The following is a 25,452-nucleotide window of genomic DNA, read 5'->3' as shown; positions in this document are numbered from 1 at the left end:
TGGTATAGGGGTGTGTTAGTGCCCATGGCATGGGTAACTTGCACATCTAAGGAGACACCATTAATGCTGAAAGGTACATACAGGTTTTGGAGAAACATAGGCTACCATCCAAGCAACGTCTTTTTCAGGGACATCCCTGCTTATTTCAGCAAGACAATGCCAAGCCACATTCTGCACGTGTTACAACAGCGTGGCTTCATAGTAAAAGAGTGCGGGTACTAGACTGGCCTGCCTGCAGTCCAGACCTGCTTCCCATTGAAAATGTGTGGCACATTATGAAGCGCAAAATATGACAATGGAGACCCCAGACTGTTGAGCAACTGCAAGAATGGGAAATAATACCACCTACAAAGCTTCCCACAATTAGTGTCCTCAGTTCCTAAACAATTATTGAGTATTGTTAAAAAGAAAGGTGATATAACACAGTGGTAAACATGCCCCTGTCCCAACTTCTTTGGAACGTGTTACAGGCATCAAATTCAAAATGAGTGAATATTTGCCAAAAACAATACAGTTGATCCATTTGAACATTAAATATATTGTCTTTGTAGTGTATTCAATTGAATATAGGTTGAAAAGGATTTGCAAATCATCGTATTCTGTTATGTTTTACACAAAGTCCCAACTTCACTGGAATTGGGGTTGCACAACTGTATTTCCAAAAAAGCTGCTGTGCAGAATGTAATTAAAAATGCAGTGATACGCAAATCATATAAACCATGTTTTTAAAGGACAATACTACAAAAACAACATACCGAATGCTGAAGCTGAGAAATATTTCTGTTTTCTGAAAGATACACAATATTTCCAAAAGTATTCAGTCACCCATCCAAATCATTGAATTCAGGTGTTCCAATCACTTTCATGGCCGCAGGTGTATAAAATCAAGCCCCTATGCCTGCAGACTGCTTCTACAAACAATAATGAAAGAATGGGTCGCTCTCAGGAGCTCAGTGAATTCCAGCGTGGTACCGTGTTCGGTAGTCCAGTCAGGAAATTTCCTTATTACTAAATATTCCACAGTCAACTCTCAATGGTATTATAACAACAAAGTCGAAGTGATTGGGAATGACAGCAACTCATCCACAAAGTGGTCGGCCACGTAAAATGACAGAGCGATGTCAGCGGATGCTAAGGAGCATAGTGTACAGAGGTTGCCAACTTTCTGCAGAGTCAATCACTACAGACCTCCAAACTTCATGTGGCCTTCAGATCAGCTCAAGAACAGCATAGAGAGCTTCATGGAATGGGTTTCCATGGCCGAGCAGCTGCATCCAAGCCTTACATCACCAAGCGCAATGCAAAGTGCGGAATGCAGTGGTGTAAAGCGCCGCCACTGGAGTCTAGAGCAGTGGAGATGTGTTCTCTGGAGTGACCAATCACGCTTCTCCATCTGGCAATCCAATGGACAAGTCTGGGTTTGATGGTTGCCAGGAGAACGATACTTGTCTGACTGCATTGTGCCAAGTGTAAAGTTTGGTGGAGGGGGATTAAGGTGTGGGGTTGTTGTTCATGAGTTGGGCTCGGCTCCTTAGTTCCAGTGAAAGGAACTCTTAATGCTTCAGCACCAAGAGATTTTGGGTAATTTCATGCTCCCAACGTTGTGGGAACAGTTTGGGGACGGCCCCTTCATGTTCCAACATGGCTGAGCACCAGTGCACAAAGCAAAGTCCATAAAGACATGGATGAGCAAGTTTGGTGAGGAAGAACTTGACTGGCCTTCACAGAGTCCTGACCTCAATCCGATAGAACACCTTTGGGATGACTTAGACGTAGACTGTGAGCCAGGCCTTCTCATCCAACATCAGTGTCTGACCTCACAAATGCGCTTCTGGAAGAACGGTCAAAAATTCCCATAAACACACTCCTAACCCTTGTGGGGACTCTGTAGAGTTGAGGACAGGATTCTGTAGGGTTGAGGACAGGACTCTGCAGGGTTGAGGACAGGACAGGACTCTGCAGGGTTTAAGACAGGACAGGACTCTGCAGGGTTTAGGACAGGACTCTGCAGGGTTTAAGACAGGACAGGACTCTGCAGGGTTTAGGACAGGGCTCTGTAGGGTTTAGGACAGGGCTCTGCAGGATTTAAGACAGGACAGGACTCTGCAGCATTTAGGACAGGACTCTCCAGGGTTTAGAACAGGACAGGGCTCTGCAGGGTTTAAGACAGGGCTCTGCAGGGTTTAGGACAGGACAGGACTCTGCAGGGTTTAAGACGGGACAGGACTCTGCAGGGTTTAAGACAGGACAGGACTCTGCAGGGTTTAGCACAGGACAGGACTCTGCAGGGTTTAGCACAGGACAGGACTCTGCAGGGTTTAAGACAGGACAGGACTCTGCAGGGTTTAGGACAGGGCTCTGCAGGATTTAAGACAGGATAGGACTCTGCAGGGTTTAAGAAAGGGCTCTACAGGGTTTAAGACAGGACAGGACTCTGCAGCATTTAGGACAGGACTCTGCAGGGTTTAGAACAGGACAGGCCTCTGCAGGGTTTAAGACAGGGCTCTGCAGGGTTTAAGATAGGGCTCTGCAGGGTTTAGGACAGGACAGGACTCTGCAGGGTTTAGGACAGGACAGGACTCTGCAGGGTTTAAGACAGGACAGGACTCTGCAGGGTTTAAGACAGGACAGGACTCTGAAGGGTTTAGGACAGGACTCTGAAGGGTTTAGGACAGGACAGGACTCTTCAGGGTTTAGGACAGGACAGGGCTCTGCAGGGTATAAGACAGGGCTCTGCAGGATTTAAGACAGGACAGGAGTTTGCAGGGTTTAGGACAGGACTCTGCAGGGTTTAGGACAGGACTCTGCAGGGTTAAAGACAGGACAGGACTCTGCAGGGTTTAGGACAGGACTCTGAAGGGTTTAGGACAGGACTGATTAGTAAGAATGGCACTAGACTCAGTACTGACCCTGTTAAAGCGCTTGGCCTGGAAAAGGTGTCCATTCACTCTGTACAGCTTCCTCCATCTCCGAGCACCGCGCCGATAGATGGACTCTAGGAGAGAGAAGAGAGAGAGAGAGAGGAGTGAGTGAGAGAACCTCAGAGAATGAGATGGACAGAGTGACCTGTGAACAATGAGAACAATTACTTAAATTCACCCATTTAATACGTACTTCAGCTGAGAGTTTCTATATTACGGGGACAGACGCAGCGTTCTGGGCCTAATTCACACCTAAAGTAACTACAGGAATCATGAAGGAACCATGAAGAACCTGCCAAATTCACAGTGGTGTCTTGCAGGAGGACTAACGCAGCATCAGTCTCTGCTTCTCAAAGATCAAATTAAAGAACTGCAGGACAGAAACAGAAACACGGTCACTGAACTGCAGCATCAAGCAGCTACGCCTCTGTTCTAGAACCTGTTCTCACGAAGAGAGAAGCAGTCAACCGTCTGGATGCCTTTCATGCGGAATTATGAATGATGCACTCGTCCCAGCTTTATCCTATTTACATTCCTGCTTCACACTTTCAAGACTTCTCAGCTCTGCAGCTTCACGCAGACACGAGTAAACGCCAGTCTGTTAACTGTTGTTCTGAAGAAACAGATCAATAATAACCATTTCCATGGTGATGTGGATCATGTTGAGTGTTTGAACAACAGCTATTTTTACTCAGTGACAGGAAACACAGCCGAACCCAGAAGCTCCAGTTCCACATACTGAGCTCCGGGTGTAAAGCGATGAACAATAAAACTGAAGATATTCTCCTGCATGACTCACCAACAAGCACCAGAGGAACCTCTTACTGTCTAACAGTGTTTGTCAGTGTTTATCCATGTTTGTCAGAGCGTTTGTCAGTGCTCATCAGTATTTGTCAGTTTATCTGTTTGTCAGTGTTTATCAGTGTTTGTCACAGTGTTTGTCCATGTTTGTCAGTGTTCATCAGAGTGTTTGTCAGTGTTCATCAGTGTTCGTCAGTGTTTATCAGTGTTCATCAGTGTTTGTGTTTATCAGTGTTTGACAGTGTTTACTAGTGTTTATCAGTATTTGTCACAGCGTTTCAGTGTTCATCAGTATTTTTCAGTGTTTATCCATGTTTGTCAGTGTTTGTCAGAGTGTTTGTCAGTGCTCATCAGTATTTGTCAGTGTTTATTCGTGTTTGTCAGTGTTCATCAGTGTTTATCTATGTTTGTCAGTGATTATCAGTGTTTGTCAGTGTTTCTCACAGTGTTTGTCACAGTGTTCATCAGTATCAGTTCATCAGGCGCGTCACTGCGAGTGACTGAGAGCGTGTCACTGCGAGCGACTGAGAGCGTGTCACTGCAAGCGACTGAGAGCGCATCACTGCGGCAACGTTTTGTGCAATAAGCTTCTAAATTGTCCAAAAGTGGTAAGTACCTGAAATATCATGGCTTCTGCTGGTTGTTTTGTCTGCTCAGAGTGTGGCATGTTTAGTTCAACCCCCTTTTCCGCCTCTAGTGATAATGATAGTGGCTGTGTTTGTGCTAAGTGCCAGCTAGTTAGCTCTCTGGCGGAGAAAGTGGACCAGCTAGAGGTGCGCATCCGGGGGTTATTAAGGGATAGATAGCAAGATTCAGTGTTAGCAGCTCCGGGTGCCCTAGGGAGAGTTAGCACCCCCTCGTCTCCGGCGTTAGAGCCCTTACAGTGGGGCGAATGGGTGATGACTCGGCGGTCTAGCTGGAAAGCTAAGGCTAATGCTAACGCTGAGGCTAAAGCTAGCCCATTGGAACACCACACTCCTCCGATTCGCATGTCAAACAGGTTTGCTCCGCTCAGTGATACATCCACTGTGGAGCCTGTTAAAAGTAGAATGGTTATAGGAGACTCGATTGTCCGACACATGAAATTAGCTACTCCTTTAGGGGCGACAGCAGTAACAGTTTTATCGGGAGCACCGGACATTAGTGGCAACCTTAGACTGTTAGCTGATAAGAGATATTCGAGGATAGTCATTCATGTAGGGGCCAATGATATTTGTCTGCAGCAGTCTGAGATAACTAAGGGTAAGATTAGAGGGGTGATTAAACAGGCCCAGACGATGTCCGATGCCGTAATTTGCTCTGGCCCCATCCCAATGTGGCGTGGCGCAAAAACCTACAGCAGCCTTTCAGTGTTAAACTGCTGGATGTCCAAGTGGTGTTCTGAAAATCAAGTGGGCTTTATGGACAATTGGTTGCGTTTCGAGGGCAAGCCTGGTCTTATAGGTAGGGATGGTGTCAACCCCACACAGGAGGGTGCTGCCTTACTTTCTTGCAGCATAGCTCATAGTCTTTTAGTTAGTCGGCAGAGTAGTGTAAACAGCTGCTGACAGTCCAGAGCCAGGACCAGGCCGCAGACACACAGGCTAAACCAACCGTCTGCGATCCGCCTTGAGGCGTCACCCAAGTTCAACTCTATTGAGACTGTGTCTTTGCCCCGATTTAAAACTAAATTTAATCGTAGAAAAACTCAATCAGCCCATTTAAACAAGCCAATCAATATATATCCGCATTCAGATGATAGCACTAACACCTTAGATATAAAATGTGGACTACTCAATATAAGATCACTAAACTCAAAAGCAGTCATCGTAAATGAAATTATAAGCGATCATAAATTTGACATTTTCTGTCTCACCGAAACATGGGTCAGACCAGATGAATATTCAGCTTTAAATGAAGCCACCCCTGTAGGCTATAATTATGCACATAGGCCAAGATTATCAGGCAAGGGAGGTTTAGTCTGTGTAATCTACCAAAATACTCTAGATATTAGTCAGAAACAATGTGACACTTTCACTTCCTTTGAAGTCCTTTCCATTCACATTACAAATACGGTCACAAAAAAGAACGCATTTTCATTATTTAACATTTACAAGCCACCAGGGCCATACTCTGAATGTTCATCAATATTTGTCAGTGTTCATCAATATTTGTCAGTGTTTATCAGTGTGTTTATCAGTGTTTGTCAGTGTTTGTAAGTGTTTGTGTTTATCAGTATTTATCAGTGTCTTTATCAGTGTTTATCAGAGTGTTTGTCAGTGTTTATCAGTGTTTGTCACAGTGTTTGTAAGTGTTTATCAGTGTTTGTCAGTGTGTTTATCAGTGTTTGTCAGTGTTCATCAGTATTTGTCAGTGTGTTATCAGTGTTTATCACAGTGTTTGTGTTTATCAGTGTTTATCAGAATGTTTGTCAGTGTTTATCCGTGTTTGTCAGTGTTTGTGTTCATCAGTGTTTGTCAATGTGTTCCTCAGTGCGTTTATCAGTGTTTATCAGAGTGTTTGTCACAGTGTTTGTGTTCATCAGTGTTCATCACAGTGTTTGTCAGTGTTTATCCGTGTTTGTCACAGTGTTTGTGTTTATCAGTGTTTGTCAGTGTTTGAGTTTATCTGTGTTTATCAGTGTTTGGCAGTGTTTGGCAGCGTATTTATCAGTTCTTATCAGTATTTGACAGTTTATCCATGTTTGTCAATGTTTGTCAGAGTGTTTATCAGTTCTTATCAGTATTTGTCAGTTTGTCAGTTTATCCGTGTTTGTCAGTGTTTATCAGTATTTGTCATTGTTCATCAGTATTTGTCACAGTTTGTGAGTGTTTATCAGTGGTTATCAGTTGGTCAGTTTTTATCACAGTGTTTCTCAGTGTTTGTCAGTGTCAGTGTTTATTACAGTGTTTATTATTATTTTTTCTGTAAAGCTCTGTTGTACCGACCTGCTTTATAAATTAATTTAAGCTTTTCTCTGGATTCGCTCTGAAGATGCACATCTGTGGCTAGTGTTAGCATGCGTTAGCAATGTAGCAAAAGACAAAAGCAAAGCTGCTCTTCTCTGTTCTGATAACAGCCCCAATCATCCAACCCCCGCCCCAAACTCCCACCAATCCCACAATGCTCTTCGGCTGATCCTGTGGAGGGCACACAGGGTGAGGCACTGATTCAATTCCGCGCTGTTGCCATGGCAACACCGGCTCTCCCTCACTCGTTAGCCAGAATCACCAGATGCCAGCTCAGCTCCTCTCTCTCACACACTCACACACAGATATATACACACAAATATACACAGACAGACACACACACAGAGACACACGTATCTGCATATAAATAATATAAAAGAAAAATATAAAACACTAAAGAGAATAAAGCGCTAAACAGATCAGCCAGACAGCCGGGCAGACAGGCAGCCGGACAACCAGAATCTCCTCAAATAAATGGCTCTTATTCTTCAAAAATGAGTAGGAGCTCAGGTCAGCGCCAGACTCTGATTATGATCAGAATCGTTATGTCTATAATCAGAACTGATACAGAAGCTCTATTCTAATAATGCCTTAACATTACTGCTGCTGTTTTGCTGTGACTTTAATCCCTCACAAACCACCATATCAGTACAAATAATCCAAAATTATACTAGTACTGTGCTAGAAAACACAAAAACAATCCCAGATTATTTTAATCCTGCATTATAAAAGACAAATAATCTCAGGTTTAATTAATCTTTTGAACTGAAGACGGGGAGAGAGAAAGGAGACAGAGAGAGAAACAGAGAGAGAGAGGGGGAGAGAGAAAGAGAGACACAGAGAGGGAGAGGAAGGGAGAGAGGGGGAGTGGGGGAGAGAGGGAAAGAGAAGGTGACAGAGGGAGAAAAGGGGTGAGAGGAAGAGAGAGAGGGGAGAGGTGGAGAGAAGGGGGAGGGAGGGGAGAGGGGGGAGAGAGGGGGAGGGAGGGGAGAGAGACAGAGAGACAGAGAGACAAACAGAGAAAGAGACAGAAAGAGAGAGGGAGAGGGAGAGGGAGGGGGAGAGAGGAGGAGAGAGAAACAGAGACAGAGAAAAACAGAGAGAGGGAGAGCAGGAGAGAGGCAGAGAGGGGGAGAGAGAGGGAGAGAGAGGGAGAGAAAGGGAGAGGGGGAAGAGAGAGGGAAAGAGATGGAAAAAGAGGGTGACAAAGGGAGAGAGGGGGTGAGAGAGAGGAAGAGAGAGGGGGACAGGTGGGAAAGGGGGAGAGAGGGAGACAGAGGGGGTGAAAGGGAGAGAGAGGGAGAGAGGGGGGAGAGAAAGGGGGGAGAGAGGGGGAGAAAGGGGAGGGCAGGGGAGAGAGGGAGATAGAGGGAGAGAGAGGGGGAGAGGGGTGAGAGGGAAGAAGAGAGAGGGTGAGAGAGGAGGAGAAAGAGGGGGAGAGAGGGGGATGACAGAGGGAGAGAGAGGGGGGAGAGCGGCGGAGAGCGGGGGTGACAGAGGGAGAGAGGGGGTGAAGAAGAGGAAGAGAGAGAGGGAGAGAGAAGGACGGGGAGAGAGGGGGAGAATGGGGAGGGGAGGAGAGAGGGAGAGAGGGAGAGAGAGGGGGAGAGGGGTGAGAGGGAAGAAGAGAGAGGGTGAGAGAGGAGGAGAAAGAGGGGGAGAGAGGGGGATGACAGAGGGAGAGAGAGGGGGGAGAGCGGCGGAGAGAGACAGAGAGACAGAGAGACAAACAGAGAAAGAGACAGAAAGAGAGAGGGAGAGGGAGAGGGAGGGGGAGAGAGGAGGAGAGAGAAACAGAGACAGAGAAAAACAGAGAGAGGGAGAGCAGGAGAGAGGCAGAGAGGGGGAGAGAGAGGGAGAGAGAGGGAGAGAAAGGGAGAGGGGGAAGAGAGAGGGAAAGAGATGGAAAAAGAGGGTGACAAAGGGAGAGAGGGGGTGAGAGAGAGGAAGAGAGAGGGGGACAGGTGGGAAAGGGGGAGAGAGGGAGACAGAGGGGGTGAAAGGGAGAGAGAGGGAGAGAGGGGGGAGAGAAAGGGGGGAGAGAGGGGGAGAAAGGGGAGGGCAGGGGAGAGAGGGAGATAGAGGGAGAGAGAGGGGGAGAGGGGTGAGAGGGAAGAAGAGAGAGGGTGAGAGAGGAGGAGAAAGAGGGGGAGAGAGGGGGATGACAGAGGGAGAGAGAGGGGGGAGAGCGGCGGAGAGCGGGGGTGACAGAGGGAGAGAGGGGGTGAAGAAGAGGAAGAGAGAGAGGAAGAGAAAGGGGGAGAGAGGGGGAGAGAGTGGGTGAGAGAGAGGAAGAGAGAGAGGGAGAGAGGGGGTGACAGGGAGAGAGGGGGTGAGAAAGAGGAAGAGAGAGGGGGAGAGAGGGGAGAAAGGGGGGGAGAGAGGGAGAAGAGGGAGAGAGGGTGACAGAGGGAGAGAGAGGGGGACAGAAGGGTAGAGAGAGGAAGAGAGAGGGGGAGAAAGGGGGGTAGAGAGAGGGGGTGAGAGAGAGGAAGAGAGAGCGGGAGAGATGGGGAGAAAGGGGGGAGAGAGGGAGAGAGAGGTTGACAGAGGGAGAGAGAGGGGGAGAGAGGGGGTGAAAGGGAGAGAGAGGGAGAGAGGGAGAGAGGGGGAAAGAGGGAGAGAGAGGGAGAGTGAGGGGGTGAGAGAGAGGGGGAGAGAGAGGAAGAGAGAGAAGTAGAGAGGGGGTGACAGAGGGAGAGAGGGGGTGAGAAAGAGAAAGAGAGGGAGGGAGGGGTGACAGAGGAAGAGAGAGAGCGAGAGAGGGGAGAGGGGGATGAGGGGAGAGAGGAAGAGAGAAAGAAAGAAACAGAGAGGGTGAGGGGGAGAGAGAGAGGGGGATAGAAGGGGAGAAATGGGGAGAGCGGGTGACAGAGGTATAGAGGGGGAGAGAAGAGAGGGAGAGAGAGGGGGAGAGGGAGAGAGGGAGGGGGAGAGAGGGGGAAAGACGGGGAGAGGGGGAGGGAGGGGTGAGAGGGAGAGAGGGGGAGAGAGGGAGGGATAGGGTGACAGAGGGAGAGAGGGGGAGAGATGGAGAGAGGGGGAAAGGGAAAGAGGGAGGGAGGGGGTGACATAGGGAGAGAGGGGGATGAGGGGGGAGAGGAAGAGAGAAAGAAAGAAAAAGAGAGGGTGAGGGGGAGAGAGAGGGGGATAGAGGGGGAGAAACGGGGAGAGGGGGTGACAGAGGTAGAGAAGGGGGAGAGGGGAAAAGGGGGAGAGGGGGAGGGGGAGAGAGAGGAAGAGAGAGAAGTAGAGAGGGGGTGACAGAGGGAGAGAGGTGGTGAGAAAGAGAAAGACAGGGAGGGAGGGGTGACAGAGGAAGAGAGAGAGCGAGAGAGGGGAGAGGGGGATGAGGGGGGAGAGGAAGAGAGAAAGAAAGAAACAGAGAGGGTGAGGGGGAGAGAGAGAGGGGGATAGAGGGGGAGAAATGGGGAGAGGGGGTGACAGAGGTAGAGAGGGGGAGAGAAGAGGAGAGGGAGAGAGAGGGGGAGAGGGAGAGAGGGAGGGGGAGAGAGGGGGAAAGACGGGGAGAGGGGGAGGGAGGGGGAAAAGCAGAGAGGGAGGGGGAGAGAGGGGGAAAGACGGTGAGAGGGGGAGGGAGGGGGAAAAGCAGAGAGGGAGGGGGAGAGAGGGGGAAAGACGGGGAGAGGGGGAGGGAGGGGTGAGAGGGAGAGAGGGGGAGAGAGGGAGGGAGAGGGTGACAGAGGGAGAGAGGGGGAGAGATGGAGAGAGGGGGAAAGGGAAAGAGGGAGGGAGGGGGTGACATAGGGAGAGAGGGGGAGAGAGGGGGAGAGAATGGGAGAGGGATCGAGAGGGGGAGAGAGGGGGAGAGAGGGGGAGAGAGGGGAGAGGGAGAGAGAGGAGGAGAGGGAGAGAGGGAGGGGGAGGGAGGGGTGAGAGGGAGAGAGGGGGAGAGAGGGAGGGAGAGGGTGACAGAGGGAGAGAGGGGGAGAGATGGAAAGAGGGGGAGAGAGGGAAAGAGGGAGTGAGGGGGTGACATAGGGAGAGAGGGGGAGAGAATGGGAGAGGGATCGAGAGGGGGAGAGAGGGAGGGAGAGGGTGACAGAGGGAGAGAGGGGGAGAGATGGAGAGAGAGGGGGAGAGGGAGAGAGGGAGGGGGAGAGAGGGGGAAAGACGGGGAGAGGGGGAGGGAGGGGGAAAAGCAGAGAGGGAGGGGGAGAGAGGGGGAAAGACGGGGAGAGGGGGAGGGAGGGGTGAGAGGGAGAGAGGGGGAGAGAGGGAGGGAGAGGGTGACAGAGGGAGAGAGGGGGAGAGATGGAGAGAGGGGGAAAGGGAAAGAGGGAGGGAGGGGGTGACATAGGGAGAGAGGGAGAGGGAGAGAGGGAGGGGGAGGGAGGGGTGAGAGGGAGAGAGGGGGAGAGAGGGAGGGAGAGGGTGACAGAGGGAGAGAGGGGGAGAGATGGAAAGAGGGGGAGAGAGGGAAAGAGGGAGTGAGGGGGTGACATAGGGAGAGAGGGGGAGAGAATGGGAGAGGGATCGAGAGGGGGAGAGAGGGAGGGAGAGGGTGACAGAGGGAGAGAGGGGGAGAGATGGAGAGAGAGGGGGAGAGGGAGAGAGGGAGGGGGAGAGAGGGGGAAAGACGGGGAGAGGGGGAGGGAGGGGGAAAAGCAGAGAGGGAGGGGGAGAGAGGGGGAAAGACGGGGAGAGGGGGAGGGAGGGGTGAGAGGGAGAGAGGGGGAGAGAGGGAGGGAGAGGGTGACAGAGGGAGAGAGGGGGAGAGATGGAGAGAGGGGGAAAGGGAAAGAGGGAGGGAGGGGGTGACATAGGGAGAGAGGGGGAGAGAGAATGGGAGAGGGATCGAGAGGGGGAGAGAGGGGGAGATAGGGGAGAGGGAGAGAGAGGAGGAGAGGGAGAGAGGGAGGGGGAGGGAGGGGTGAGAGGGAGAGAGGGGGAGAGAGGGAGGGAGAGGGTGACAGAGGGAGAGAGGGGGAGAGATGGAAAGAGGGGGAGAGAGGGAAAGAGGGAGTGAGGGGGTGACATAGGGAGAGAGGGGGAGAGAATGGGAGAGGGATTGAGAGGGGGAGAGAGGGAGGGAGAGGGTGACAGAGGGAGAGAGGGGGAGAGATTGAGAGAGGGGGAGAGAGGGAAAGAGGGAGTGAGGGGGTGACATAGGGAGAGAGGGGGAGAGAATGGGAGAGGGATCGAGAGGGGGAGAGAAGGTGAGATGGGGAGAGGGAGAGAGAGGAGGAGAGGGAGAGAGGGAGGGGAGAGAGGGTGAGAGAGAGAGGGGGAGAGGAAGAGAGAGGGGGAGAGGAAGAGAGAGGGGGAGAGACGGGGAGAGAAGGAGACATAGGGGAGAGGGAGAGAGAAGGGGAGAGGGAGAGAGAGGGGGAAAGGCAGAGAGGGAAGGGGGAGAGAGGGAAAGAGGGAGTGAGGGGGTGACATAGGGAGAGAGGGGGATGAGGGGGGAGAGGAAGAGAGAAAGAAAGAAACAGAAAGGGTGAGGGGGAGAGAAAGAGGGGGATAGAGGGGGAGATACGGGGAGAGGGGGTGACAGAGGTAGAGAGGGGGGAGAGGGGAAAAGGGGGAGAGGGGGAGGGGAAGAGAGAGAAGTAGAAAGGGGTAACAGAGGGAGAGAGGGGGTGAGAAAGAGAAAGACAGGAAGGGAGGGGTGACAGAGGAATAGAGAGAGCGAGAGAGGGGAGAGGGGGATGAGGGGGGAGAGGAAGAGAGAAAGAAAGAAACAGAGGGTGAGGGGGAGAGAGAGAGGGGGATAGAGGGGGAGAAATGGGGAGAGGGGGTGACAGAGGTAGAGAGGGGGAGAGAAGAGGAGAGGGAGAGAGAGGGGGAGAGGGAGAGAGGGAGGGGGAGAGAGGGAAAGAGGGAGGGAGGGGGTGACATAGGGAGAGAGGGGGAGAGAATGGGAGAGGGATCGAGAGGGGGAGAGAAGGTGAGATGGGGAGAGGGAGAGAGAGGAGGAGAGGGAGAGAGGGAGGGGAGAGAGGGTGAGAGAGAGAGGGGGAGAGGAAGAGAGAGGGGGAGAGGAAGAGAGAGGGGGAGAGACGGGGAGAGAAGGAGACATAGGGGAGAGGGAGAGAGAAGGGGAGAGGGAGAGAGAGGGGGAAAGGCAGAGAGGGAAGGGGGAGAGAGGGAAAGAGGGAGTGAGGGGGTGACATAGGGAGAGAGGGGGATGAGGGGGGAGAGGAAGAGAGAAAGAAAGAAACAGAAAGGGTGAGGGGGAGAGAAAGAGGGGGATAGAGGGGGAGATACGGGGAGAGGGGGTGACAGAGGTAGAGAGGGGGGAGAGGGGAAAAGGGGGAGAGGGGGAGGGGAAGAGAGAGAAGTAGAAAGGGGTGACAGAGGGAGAGAGGGGGTGAGAAAGAGAAAGACAGGAAGGGAGGGGTGACAGAGGAATAGAGAGAGCGAGAGAGGGGAGAGGGGGATGAGGGGGGAGAGGAAGAGAGAAAGAAAGAAACAGAGGGTGAGGGGGAGAGAGAGAGGGGGATAGAGGGGGAGAAATGGGGAGAGGGGGTGACAGAGGTAGAGAGGGGGAGAGAAGAGGAGAGGGAGAGAGAGGGGGAGAGGGAGAGAGGGAGGGGGAGAGAGGGGGAAAGACGGGGAGAGGGGGAGAGATAGAGGGGGATAGAGGGGGAGAAATGGGGAGAGGGGGTGACAGAGGTAGAGAGGGGGAGAGAAGAGGAGAGGGAGAGAGAGGGGGAAAGACGGGGAGAGGGGGAGGGGGAGAGAGGGGGAAAGACGGGGAGAGGGGGAGGGAGGGGTGAGAGGGAGAGAGGGGGAGAGAGGGAGGGAGAGGGTGACAGAGGGAGAGAGGGGGAGAGATGGAGAGAGAGGGGGAGAGAGGGAAAGAGGGAGTGAGGGGGTGACATAGGGAGAGAGGGGGAGAGAATGGGAGAGGGATCGAGAGGGGGAGAGAAGGTGAGATGGGGAGAGGGAGAGAGAGGAGGAGAGAAGGTGAGATGGGGAGAGGGAGAGAGAGGAGGAGAGGGAGAGAGGGAGGGGAGAGAGGGTGAGAGAGAGGGGGAGAGGAAGAGAGAGGGGGAGAGACGGGGAGAGAAGGAGACATAGGGGAGAGGGAGAGAGAAGGGGAGAGGGAGAGAGAGGGGGAGAGGGAGAGAGGGAGGGGAGAGAGGGTGAGAGAGAGGGGGAGAGGAAGAGAGAGGGGGAGAGACGGGGAGAGAAGGAGACATAGGGGAGAGGGAGAGAGAAGGGGAGAGGGAGAGAGAGGGGGAAAGGCAGAGAGGGAAGGGGGAGAGAGGGAAAGAGGGAGTGAGGGGGTGACATAGGGAGAGAGGGGGAGAGAATGGGAGAGGGATCGAGAGGGGGAGAGAAGGTGAGATGGGGAGAGGGAGAGAGAGGAGGAGAGGGAGAGAGGGAGGGGAGAGAGGGTGAGAGAGAGGGGGAGAGGGAAAGAGGGAGGGAGGGGGTGACATAGGGAGAGAGGGGGATGAGGGGGGAGAGGAAGAGAGAAAGAAAGAAACAGAGAGGGTGAGGGGGAGAGAGAGAGGGGGATAGAGGGGGAGAAACGGGGAGAGGGGGTGACAGAGGTAGAGAGGGGGGAGAGGGGAAAAGGGGGAGAGGGGGAGGGGGAGGGGGAGAGAGAGGAAGAGAGAGAAGTAGAGAGGGGGTGACAGAGGGAGAGAGGGGGTGAGAAAGAGAAAGACAGGGAGGGAGGGGTGACAGAGGAAGAGAGCGAGCGAGAGAGGGGAGAGGGGGATGAGGGGGGAGAGGAAGAGAGAAAAAAAGAAACAGAGAGGGTGAGGGGGAGAGAGAGAGGGGGATAGAGGGGGAGAAATGGGGAGAGGGGGTGACAGAGGTAGAGAGGGGGAGAGAAGAGGAGAGGGAGAGAGAGGGGGAGAGGGAGAGAGGGAGGGGGAGAGAGGGGGAAAGACGGGGAGAGGGGGAGGGAGGGGGAAAAGCAGAGAGGGAGGGGGAGAGAGGGGGAAAGACGGGGAGAGGGGGAGGGAGGGGTGAGAGGGAGAGAGGGGGAGAGAGGGAGGGAGAGGGTGACAGAGGGAGAGAGGGGGAGAGATGGAGAGAGGGGGAAAGGGAAAGAGGGAGGGAGGGGGTGACATAGGGAGAGAGGGGGAGAGAATGGGAGAGGGATCGAGAGGGGGAGAGAGGGGGAGAGAGGGGAGAGGGAGAGAGAGGAGGAGAGGGAGAGAGGGAGGGGGAGGGAGGGTTGAGAGGGAGAGAGGGGGAGAGAGGGAGGGAGAGGGTGACAGAGGGAGAGAGGGGGAGAGATGGAAAGAGGGGGAGAGAGGGAAAGAGGGAGTGAGGGAGTGACATAGGGAGAGAATGGGAGAGAATGGGAGAGGGATCGAGAGGGGGAGAGAGGGAGGGAGAGGGTGACAGAGGGAGAGAGGGGGAGAGATTGAGAGAGGGGGAGAGAGGGAAAGAGGGAGTGAGGGGGTGACATAGGGAGAGAGGGGGAGAGAATGGGAGAGGGATCGAGAGGGGGAGAGAAGGTGAGATGGGGAGAGGGAGAGAGAGGAGGAGAGGGGGAGAGAAGGTGAGATGGGGAGAGGGAGAGAGAGGAGGAGAGGGAGAGAGGGAGGGGAGAGAGGGTGAGAGAGAGGGGGAGAGGAAGAGAGAGGGGGAGAAGAAGAGAGAGGGGGAGAGACGGGTTAGAGAAGGAGACATAGGGTAGAGGGAGAGAGAAGGGGAGAGGGAGAGAGAGGGGGAAAGGCAGAGAGGGAAGGGGGAGAGAGGGAAAGAGGGAGTGAGGGGGTGACATAGGGAGAGAGGGGGAGAGAATGGGAGAGGGATCGAGAGGGGGAGAGAAGGTGAGATGGGGAGAGGGAGAGAGAGGAGGAGAGGGAGAGAGGGAGGGGAGAGAGGGTGAGAGAGAGGGGGAGAGGAAGAGAGAGGGGGGAGAGAGGGGGAGAGATGGAGAGAGGGGGAGAGAGGGAAAGAGGGAGGGAGGGGGTGACATAGGGAGAGAGGGGGAGAGAATGGGAGAGGGATCGAGAGGGGGAGAGAAGGCGAAATGGTGAGAGGGAGAGAGAGGAGGAGAGGGAGAGAGGGAGGGGAGAGAGGGGGAGAGAGGGAGGGGGGCGAGAGAGAGGGGGAGAGGAAGAGAGAGAGGGGAGAGAGGGGGGGAGAAGGAGACATAGGGGAGAGGGAGAGAGGGGGGGAGAGGGACAGAGGGAGGGGGAGAGAGGGGGAAAATGAGGGAGGGGAGGGCAGAGAGGGAGAGAGAGGAAGAGAGAGGGGGAGAGAGGGGGAAAGGCAGAGAGGGAAGGGGGAGAGAGGGAAAGAGGGAGTGAGGGGGTGACATAGGGAGAGAGGGGGAGAGAATGGGAGAGGGATCGAGAGGGGGAGAGAAGGTGAGATGGGGAGAGGGAGAGAGAGGAGGAGAGGGAGAGAGGGAGGGGAGAGAGGGTGAGAGAGAGGGGGAGAGGAAGAGAGAGGGGGGAGAGAGGGGGAGAGATGGAGAGAGGGGGAGAGAGGGAAAGAGGGAGGGAGGGGGTGACATAGGGAGAGAGGGGGAGAGAATGGGAGAGGGATCGAGAGGGGGAGAGAAGGCGAAATGGTGAGAGGGAGAGAGAGGAGGAGAGGGAGAGAGGGAGGGGAGAGAGGGGGAGAGAGGGAGGGGGGCGAGAGAGAGGGGGAGAGGAAGAGAGAGAGGGGAGAGACGGGGAGAGAAGGAGACATAGGGGAGAGGGAGAGAGGGGGGGAGAGGGACAGAGGGAGGGGGAGAGAGGGGGAAAATGAGGGAGGGGAGGGCAGAGAGGGAGAGAGAGGAAGAGAGAGAGGGGGAGAGAGGGAGGGGAGAGAGGGTGAGAGAGAGGGGGAGAGGAAGAGAGAGGGGGAGAAGAAGAGAGAGGGGGAGAGACGGGTTAGAGAAGGAGACATAGGGGAGAGGGAGAGAGAAGGGGAGAGGGAGAGAGAGGGGGAAAGGCAGAGAGGGAAGGGGGAGAGAGGGAAAGAGGGAGTGAGGGGGTGACATAGGGAGAGAGGGGGAGAGAATGGGAGAGGGATCGAGAGGGGGAGAGAAGGTGAGATGGGGAGAGGGAGAGAGAGGAGGAGAGGGAGAGAGGGAGGGGAGAGAGGGTGAGAGAGAGGGGGAGAGGAAGAGAGAGGGGGGAGAGAGGGGGAGAGATGGAGAGAGGGGGAGAGAGGGAAAGAGGGAGGGAGGGGGTGACATAGGGAGAGAGGGGGAGAGAGAGGAGGAGAGGGAGAGAGGGAGGGGAGAGAGGGGGAGAGAGGGGGAGAGAGGGAGGGGGGCGAGAGAGAGGGGGAGAGACAGAGAGAGGGAGAGAGGGGAGAGAGGGTGAGAGACAGAGAGAGGGAGAGAGGGGAGAGAGGGTGAGAGGGAGAGAGGGTGAGAGGGAGGGGGAGAGGAAGAGAGAGAGGGGAGAGACGGGGAGAGAAGGAGACATAGGGGAGAGGGAGAGAGAGGGGGAGAGGGGGAGAGGGACAGAGGGAGGGGGAGAGAGGGGGAAAATGAGGGATGGGAGGGCAGAGAGGGAGAGAGAGGAAGAGAGAGAGGGGGAGAGAGGGAGGGGAGAGAGGGTGAGAGAGGGGGAGAGGAAGAGAGAGGGGGAGAAGAAGAGAGAGGGGGAGAGACGGGTTAGAGAAGGAGACATAGGGGAGAGGGAGAGAGAAGGGGAGAGGGAGAGAGAGGGGGAAAGGCAGAGAGGGAAGGGGGAGAGAGGGAAAGAGGGAGGGAGGGGGTGACATAGGGAGAGAGGGGGAGAGAGAGGGGGAGAAAGAGGAAGAGAGAGGGAGAGAGGGGAGAGAGGGGGACAGGTGGAGAGAGGGGGAAGGGGGGACAAAGAGAGACAGAGAGAGAGAGGGAGAGAGGGGGAGAGAGGGTGAGAGGGAGAGAGGGAGGGGGAGAGAGGGGGAAAATGAGGGAGGGGAGGGCAGAGAGGGAGAGAGAGGAAGAGAGAGGGAGAGAGGGAGAGAGAGGGAGAGAGGGGGAGAAAGGCGGAGAGGGGGGAGAGGAGGAGAGAGGGGGAGAGAGGGGAAGAGGGAGAGAGAGAGGGGGAGAAAGAGGAAGAGAGAGAGGGAAACAGAGAGAAACAGAGAGAGAGAAAGGGAGAGGGGGAGAGAGGGAGAAGAAGGGGGGAGAGACAAACAGAGACAGAGAGTGGGAGAGGGGGGGGAGGGAGAGAGGGGGAGAGAGGGGGAGAGGGAGAGAGAAGGAGAGAGGGGAGAGGGGAAGGGGAAGAGAATATTAATCTGATATTAATATTAATGCACATTGTGTATTATATTTACACATTGTGTACCGGGAAAACCCTCCCGGTACAATGGAAACTCCTCCCAGTACAACCGAAAGCCCTCCCCACGCAGCATGTCCCTGGATGTGTGATCAGTGTCGGGAGGAAGATGATCCGTCTCACACGGTTGGGGATGAAATGAAACTTGCTAAATAGTGAGCTGGACAGACGGTGACTCTCTGTTGGACAGACAGTGTCACTGAGCTGGACAGACAGTACAGGACAAAACACACAGCAGACGACTCACTGGAACCGAACAACACCGGGTTAAATATTTAAACAGTTCTCAGAGAACAGCTTCCAAACAACACTGCAGCGCAACGAGCTGATCGGCAAATTCCATCCCACAGCAACCGGATTTCAGCCTCACTAACCGGAGACGCATTCCACTGCCGAGGCTAAAATCTCATCAGGACACAATCCAGATACTGGAAAGTGTCCAGGAGTAAACGGAGTAAAAATAGTAAAATAGTAATAAAAGGAGTAAAATAGTCTCTGATATTGATGAAGGTGATGCACAACCCCAATTCCAATGAAGTTGGGATGTTGTGTAAAACATAAATAAAAACAGATTACAATGATTTGCAAATCCTTTTCAACCTATATTCAATTGAATACAATACAAATACAAGATATTTTGAATTTGATGCCTGCAACACGTTCCAAAGAAGTTGGGACAGGGGCAACAAAAGACTGGGAAAGTTGAGGAATGTTCAAAAAACATCTGTTTGGAATATTCCATAGGTGAACAGGTTAATTGGAAACAAATGAGTGTCATGACTGGGTATAAAGGGAGCATCCCTGAAAGGCTCAGTTGTTTCAACTCAATGTTTCTCAATGTGCAATTGCAAGGAATTTAGGGGTTTCATCATCTACAGTCCATAATATCATCAAAAGATTCAGAGAATCTGGAGAAATCTCTGCAAGTAAGCAGCCAGGCAGACAACCAACATTGAAAGTCTGTGACCTTCGATCCCTCAGGTGTCACTGCATTAAAAACCAACATCATTCTGTAATAGATATTCCCACATGGGCTCAGGAACATTTCAGAAAACCATTGTCAGTGAACACAGTTCGTCGCTCCATCTACAGGTGCAAGTTAAAACTCTGCCATGTAAAGCAAAAACCATGCCCAAGCTCATCTGAGATGGACTGACGCAAAGTGGAAAAGTGTCTTGTGGTCTGATGAGTCCACATTTCAAATTGTTTTTGGAAATCATGGACGTCGTGTCCTCCAGGCCAAAGAGGAAAAGGACTGTCCGGATTGTTATCAGCGCAAAGTTCAAAAGCCAGCATCTCTGATGGTGTGGGAGTGTGTTAGTGCCCATGGAATGGGTAACTGGCACATCTGTGAAGGCACCATTAATGCTGAAAGGTACATACCGGTTTTGGAGCAACATATGCTGCCATCCAAGCAACGTCTTTTTCAGGGACGTCCCTGCTTATTTCAGCAAGACAATGCCACATCACATACTACACGTGTTACAACAATGTGGCTTCATAGAAAAAGAGTGCGGGTACTAGACTGGCCTGCCTGCAGTCCAGACCTGTCTCCCATTGAAAATGTGTGGCACATTATGAAGCACAAAATACGACAACAGACACCCCGGACTGTTGAGCAACTGAAGTTGTACATCAAGCAAGAATGGGAAAGAATTGCACCTTCAAAGCTTCCCAAATGCTTATTGACTGTTGTTAAAAGGAAAGGTGATGTAACACAGTGGTAAACATGCCCCTGTCCCAACTTCTTTGGAACGTGTTGCAGACATCAAATTCAAAATGAGTGAATATTTGCAAAAAACATTAAAGTTTATCCATTTGAATATTTGTAGTGTATTCAATTGAATATAAATTGAAAAGGATTTGCAAATCATCGTATTCTGTTTTTATTTATGATTTACACAATGTCCCAACTTCATTGGAATTGGGGTTGTAAATGTACTAACAGTCTGAAGGAGGAACTTCACAAGTTAATGGCACCAATAACATAGAACCCTATCAGGGCAGTAGCATGCAGGCCGCGTACGAACTGCCCCAGTTTACCGATCTCAGCTCTGCAGATCCTCACTGAGCGGCTCGGACTCTAATCTTAGCTACTCACTCCGGGGACAGAGAGCGGCGTGTTTCAGGTGGAGGTGTCCACAGAAACTGAAGGTCAGGGCTCCGTAAGCAGGTCAATGAGGAACAGAACGAGACCGTGAGATGTTCCTCCACACGTGACAGAAACAATGCTGCAAATGAACATCAGTGAGGAAGATTCCACAGAAGAACGTTGTACTGATCTTTATTTACCGAGTTCAGGGAGTCATGTGAGGGGACCAACACTGCGGTAACGCAGGAGGAATGCAGAACATTGTCACAGCACCAACATCTAACCACACTGTGGGCTCAGTAACTACTCTATGCCACCTTGTGTTCAATTTAAAATAATTTAAATTACCTGTAGGACTGAACGTTATTATGTATTCTACTAAATTCCTAAACACAAGTTAACTGTCCTTTGATTTGTCATTGGGAACAAAGTTGCCTTCTGAAGATCATCATCACTTTATATGAGATCAAACACTGTGTGCCCTTCGCCTCTCTCTCACGGCCCATCGGTACTCTCTGATGGCCTGTTAGCTATAATTTAGCATGTTTAGCCAGTTCTCTCTTAGTCTGGTTGTTAGGAAATAAATTGTCAGCTCAGTTTAAACAAAACCAGAAACAAGTCAGCTGCTGTGAGGCGGTCACAGATGTGTGTGAAATACTTGGTACACAACAGCTTTAAATGCGGTGCAGCAAAGCAGATTTCAGAACCAGAACCGCACGAAAGTTTTAGCACCATGCTAACTCTGTAATGGTTGTAAGCTTAGGTTACTTTTTAGCTGTATTAGCCTCGGGGCTCCCCTGCTAAGACTGAAAAAGCAACATCAGACACCAAATATGCCTCAGCTAACTGATCACATTGGGGCGTGTATGTGGTGGGGGGGGTCACACGCCACATAAAACGCCTTATTAATGGATGAACCCTGGACGAGGAGCTGTACCGAGACCAGCTGATCAGAGCATTGTGATTAACTGAAGAATAAAGAAATCCTGATTAGCAGTAGTGAAACATCAGATTCTGTTATTGATCCGATTCTGTATCTGAGATCAGGTTCTCTCAGTGTTTAATCTCCTTTCTCCTCAGACAGACCCAGAGTGAGAATCTCCTCAACCATTCCTGACCTCCACCCCCACAACATCACTGTGGAAAGAGAGAGAGAGAGAGAATTATTGGATTATTCCAATTTTCTCTTCCTCTGTCTCTCATCTGGCTCCAGCAGCAGCACTCAGACCAGTCTTTCAGGCCAACTTGATGAGGCGCACCCTCGAAATAACACCAACACCTCTAACACCTCCAGAATAAACCCAAAACATCACCAACACCAGCACTAACACCTCTAGAATAAACCCAAAACAACACCAACACCAACACCCCTAGAAAATACTCAAAATAACACTAACACCAACACCTCCAGAAAAAAAAACCCCACCAAAACCAGCACCAACATCTCTAGAATATATTCAAAATAACACCAACACCAGCATCAACATCTCTAGAATATACTCAAAATAACACCAACACCAGCATCATCACCTCTAGAATAAACCCAACACCTCCAGAATAAACCCAAAATAACACCAACACCAGCACCAAAACTCCTAGAAAATACTCAAAATAACACTAAACACCAACACCTCTAGAATAAACCCCACAGCTCCAGAATAAACCCAAAATAACACCACCACCAACACCTCTAGAATAAACCCAAAATAACACCAACACCAACACCAGCACCAACGCCTCTAGAATAAACCCTAAACAACACCAACACCGCCAACAACACCTCTAGAACATACTCAAAATAACACCAACACCAGCACCAACATGTCTACAATATACACAAAATAACACCAATACCAGCACCACTAGAATACACCCAATATAACACCTCTAAAATAAGCCAAACACCTCCAGAATAAACCCAAAATAACACCAACACCAGCATCAACACCTCTAGAATAAACCCAAAATAACACCATCAGCACCAATACCTCCAGAATATACTCATAATAACACCAAAACCAGCATCATCATTTCTAGAATAAACCCAACACCACCCGAATAAACCCAAAATAACACCAACACCAGCATCAACACCTCTAGAATATACTCAAAATAACACCAACACCAGCACCAACACCTCTAGAATATACTCACAATAACACCAGCACAAACACCCCTAGAACAAACCCAACACTGCTAGAATAAACCCAAAATAACACCAACACCAGCATAAACACCTCTAGAATGAACCCAAAATAACAACACCACCAACACCTCTAGAATATACTCAAAATAACACCAGCACCAAAACCTCTACAATATACTCAAAATAACACCAATACCAGCACCTCTAGAATACACCCAAAATAACACCTGTAGATTAAACCAAACACCTCTAACACCCTTAGAATTAATTAAATGACCCTTATTAGTCCCACAATGGGGAAATTTCACCTCCACATTCTAACCCATCCGTGCAGTGAGGCACCACATACACACTAGTGAAGAAACACACTAGGCACAGTGCCCGACTGCCCCCAAGAAAGATTTGACCCTGATGTGATATGAATACACAACCTTCTGATCTCTAGAATAAACCTAACACTTCCAACACCTCTAGAATACACCCAACCCAACACCTCTATCTTCTAGTGTACCCTTCAGCCCAGCATTTCTAGACCAAACCCACGTCAGCATCTCCAGATCAATATGATGTCTTTGAAAATAACAGAGATGAAAAGCATCCTGACCATGACCAAACCAGCAGCAGCCCAACATAGACAGCATCGCTCCTGCACCCTTAAACTGATAGCCCACTCCAGAATAACACACCAAACAAAAGACCCCCACCTCCACAGTCCTGAAAGACAGCAGTGAAGCCCGCCATGTTGTTCAGTGTGGACCCTCGGGCTCCCTGAGGGCTCAGTGATAAGTGTGTAAAGGCCAAGCAGCGTGAAGGGCATGGCTACAGCACCACATCGCTTACATCACTTCCTGTCATTGTTGGCAGGCTGGCAGGAAGCTGATAGCAGGTCACTTCCTGCACTGAGTGGCAGCATTTAGGATCAAAGCATACAACTTGGAATAGAAGCAACTCAAACCGGGCAAAGACACCCAAACCAGGCAAAGATATTAATATTGGACAAAGAAATTCAATACAGCACAAAGAAACTCAATACAGCACAAAGCTACTCATACTGGATAAAGACACTCAAAATTAATATTAGGCAATAAAACATGAGGAAAGAAATTCATAGAGTACAAAGAAACTCCTATGGAGAAAAGGCACTCACACCAGACAAACTGAACATAGTGACTGTGATAACCACTTAAACATGAATTATTACTGAATTTGAGGTTAAATGTCTGTCTGACTACAGCTTTCTGACCCATAGTCTGAGCTGCACTGACCACTGTATAAATAATTCAGGCTCAATCACTGAGAACTGCTCTTAGAACAGATTCAGTGAAACTACACTGTGTGCGTAAATGAGGCTCTGACTCTGCTGGAGAACCGTGATGGTTCTAGTGGAGAACCCTACACTGTACAAAGTTTACACAATTCCCAAACTTTCTTTCTGGCTGCATGGCTGGCGCTGAGCTCAGATGGGGTTGTTTAGCGTTAGGAACCGAACACGCAGGCGAGTGAACGTGTGTGTAATTCGGTTTTGAGCTGATTGATGATTGGTTTGTTTATATGCTGTTGTTCTCTCTTCAGGGCTGAGCTCTGCGTCCGAAACAGCAGGCAGCTTCCCTTTACTCCATTTAAAACTGAGAGATGGCAACTGTGCGCTGATGAGGCTCCGGTGGTCTGGTCTGGTGGTCTGTTTTGGCTCTAACTGTTTTATGTAAAGCCCGTCTTTGACTCAGCTACATCAACTCAGTAAAAGCTAAGCTTCAATGCCTAGAAAACCTTTCAGTGGACGGTTCTTTAAATAAACACATTTGTACGTAGGATGTTTGTATGAAGGACCTTCACATAATAAGGCTCTGTATCCAAGCGGCTGTGTGGCCTCGACTCTGTCACCCAATCAGACAGCAAACACATCTTTATATTCTGCAAAAACTAATGTTAGTTAATTAGTTAAGATAACTAATGATCTTCTTCTTGCCTCTAATCAAGGCTACGTATCCCTGTTTGTGCTACTTGACCTTAGCGCAGCTTTCGATACAATAGACCACAATAACCTCCTAGAAAGGTTAGAAAACATGGTTGGAATCACAGGGACAGCCCTATCATGCTTCCAGTCTTACCTAACAGAACGTTCAGTTATCAGTTCGTCAGTGTAAACAATTTATATTCCAATCATTCAAAAGTAAGATTTGGAGTTCCGCAAGGCTCTATTTTAGGACCTTTATTATTTACTCTATACATGTTACCGTTAGGCACAGTTATAAGTAAGCATGACATTAACTTTCATTGTTATGCAGATGATACACAACTTTACATATCAGCCAAGCCTGATGACAAATACAGATTAAAGAAAATGGAGGACTGTGTAAAAGACATGAAATGCTGGATGTTACGGAACTTCCTCCTACTAAACAGTAACAAAACAGAGGTTCTCCTTCTGGTTCCAGAATTGGCAAGAAATAAACTACAAGATTTAATTTTAAATCTCGCTGACTTTCCAGTTACACCTGGCTCAGCAGCAAAAAATCTTGGTGTCATAATTGATTCAAATTTATCATTCGATCAACACATAGGCAGCATCACTAGGACAGCTTTTCTACATCTTCGCAACATTGCCAAGGTAAGAAATGCCCTATCCGTGCATGATGCAGAAACACTAGTACATGCCTTTATTACTTCTAGGCTAGACTACTGTACCGCACTACTGTCAGTACGTACGAGCAGGGATCTAAGCAAACTTCAGCTGGTCCAAAACGCCGCAGCCAGGGTCCTCACTAAAACTAGAAAATTTCATGATATCAGTCCAGTGCTATCATCACTTCATTGGCTGCCTGTTAAATTCCGTACTGATTATAAAATTCTCTTATTGAGATATAAAGCCCTACATGGGCTCGCTCCTGAGTACCTGCAAGACCTTATTTCCCATTACGTGCCATCATGTCTACTCAGATCACAGATCACAGAGTGCTGGCTTATTAATAGTTCCTAGAATTCATAAGGCTGCAGCTGGGGGAAGAGCTTTTTCTTATAAAGCCCCCAAAATCTGGAATGATCTTCCAGAAAATGTACGGGACTCAGACACAGTCTCAATCTTGAAAACTAGGCTGAAAAGTCACTTGTTCTGTTTAGCTTTTGGTAGGTAATGTTCCCCCTTAGATAAAGGCAGCAGATCCAAGGGTCCATGGACACAGGGAATTATAGTAAACTGAGACGCTGGTGCTGTCGTCCCGCTGCTCGCACGTGGTCACTCAGGTTTGTGGACAGTGGAGCGGAGGGATGCCAAACTGTTTCAGAGTGCTGCCATGTCTGTGTGTCCTTCTGGTTCTCTCCTTTTAGTTAAGCTGTC

General features: G+C 50.8%; 1 protein-coding gene across 4 annotated transcripts in view; it reads right to left on the bottom strand.

Annotated features, from left to right (window-relative positions):
* prkcz (protein kinase C, zeta) overlaps positions 1-25,452 on the bottom strand; it is a 143,783-nt gene that overhangs the window by 44,148 nt on the left and 74,183 nt on the right. For 3 of the 4 annotated variants that reach the window (XM_037535781.1, XM_037535784.1, XM_037535782.1), the window contains one exon: positions 2,910-2,995. In XM_037535781.1, coding sequence (XP_037391678.1) covers positions 2,910-2,995 — 86 coding nt within the window. Of the gene's footprint in view, positions 1-2,909; positions 2,996-22,822; positions 22,885-25,452 lie in introns of those variants that run through there. The other variant, XM_037535783.1, reaches the window with a different exon arrangement.

This window comes from Pygocentrus nattereri, chromosome 28 (assembly GCF_015220715.1).
Source record: "Pygocentrus nattereri isolate fPygNat1 chromosome 28, fPygNat1.pri, whole genome shotgun sequence".
In the NCBI taxonomy this organism is placed as follows: domain Eukaryota; kingdom Metazoa; phylum Chordata; class Actinopteri; order Characiformes; family Serrasalmidae; genus Pygocentrus; species Pygocentrus nattereri.
The sequence above is the reverse complement of the archived record's forward strand: the minus strand, read 5'-3'. Positions and strand labels throughout refer to the sequence as shown.